The sequence below is a fragment of the Cyprinodon variegatus genome, unplaced genomic scaffold (assembly GCF_000732505.1).
Source record: "Cyprinodon variegatus isolate N-32 unplaced genomic scaffold, C_variegatus-1.0 Scaffold1598, whole genome shotgun sequence".
NCBI classification, from domain to species: domain Eukaryota; kingdom Metazoa; phylum Chordata; class Actinopteri; order Cyprinodontiformes; family Cyprinodontidae; genus Cyprinodon; species Cyprinodon variegatus.
This window is the reverse complement of record NW_015152051.1, coordinates 64693-66074: the sequence shown is the minus strand read 5'-3', so window position 1 is coordinate 66074 and position 1382 is coordinate 64693. Positions and strand designations below refer to the sequence as shown.

Below are 1382 nucleotides of genomic sequence, written 5' to 3'. Positions count from 1 at the left end.
GGTCCTCTTCACCTGCGGGGGTCCTCTTCACCTGCGGGGGTCCTCTTCACCTGCGGGGGTCCTCTTCACCTGCGGGGGTCCTCTTCACCTGCGGGGGTCCTCTTCACCCGTGGGGGTCCTCTTTACCCGTGGGGGTCCCCTTTACCCGCGGGGGTCATGTGAACATTCAGCCCCCTCCATTGTATCTTTGAGGAGGCGGGGATGTTTGAGGATGTTTCTTTGCAGTTTGGTCGGAGGGGTTTGGTGACTGAGCTCCACATGCAGTGGATGTTTCTGTTGTTCTCTAAGATCTGATCTGACTCGTCTTGGACTTGTTGTGTGACGTTTTGTTCACCCTCCAGGAGGAACTGTACAGATTTCGCGCAGCGATCCAGTGAAGAGCGGCTGAGCTCGGATGTCCAGGGTCGCTGTGCTTCATGTCATCACCTTACCTGAAAGGTCAGGGATCCGCATCTTCAGACTGCAGCTCAACGATTTGCTTTTTATGGATGGACAGAATAATTAGAGCTTCAGGAAGTTTCTGATGGTTTCAGTCTGTTTGCTCTTTGTGTTTTTAACGTCTTCTAACCTGAGATTGATTAGTGATGATAGAAGCTTTTCCATCTGTGGCCCCAAACTCTGAAGACAATACCTGTCCACTTCTACTGGAACCTCTGACCCTGTTCTTCATAACAGCCTCACCCTGAGACCAGAGAACATCATCAGGTCCAACCGCTATGTCTGTAGGTTCTAATCTACCAAATATCACAATGTTCTAAATGGGTTCTAGAGTTTCTAGCTCTAGAGGTTTGTGTAGAAATACAAAAAGCTTCTTATTCGGCATCAGGACCTGAGCCCACCGGGTCGACCAAACACTCCTCTTTGTACCAAAGATAAAAACCTCTTATTCTGATCAATAAACCCTCCAAACTTTCAGCAAACCTGAATGCTTTGATCCCTCAAACACAGAGACACCCTGCAGAGCTTGATCTGTTGATTTTAACACGTTTCCTCTGATCAGCCAATCAGAAATGAGGGAAGAGAGCGGCGCCATGTGGGCCCTGGAACCCGGAGCTTCAGTCGGTCAGAACCACCTTATGTAGACTGAAGATCAGAACCATTAAGCAAGGTTCTACTTAACAAGACATTGGTTCTGTTCTGTGCTGACCTGATCTAGTCAGAACTGGTTAGAGCTGGTCTGAACTGGTCTGATCTGGTCTGAGCTGGTCTGAACTGTTCTTATCTGGTCTGATCTGGTCTGAGCTGGTCTGAACTGGTCTGAACTGGTCTGAACTTTTCTTATCTGTTCTGAACTGGTCTGATCTGGTCTGATCTGGTCTGAACTGTTCTGATCTGGTCTGAACTGGTCTGATCAGACCAGATCAGAACAGTTCAGACCAGAT

At 48.6% G+C, this 1382-nt stretch overlaps 1 protein-coding gene across 1 annotated transcript in view; it reads left to right on the top strand.

Moving 5' to 3' along the window:
- The window catches only part of LOC107104042 (gamma-aminobutyric acid type B receptor subunit 1-like), a 55037-nt gene extending 53955 nt beyond the window's left edge, over window positions 1–1082 (top strand). Inside the window, exon 18 of the mRNA XM_015403949.1 lies at window positions 1001–1082. Within this exon, the coding sequence (XP_015259435.1) occupies window positions 1001–1082 (82 nt within the window). The remainder of the gene's footprint in view (window positions 1–1000) is intronic.
- Window positions 1083–1382: the final 300 nt, after the last annotated feature.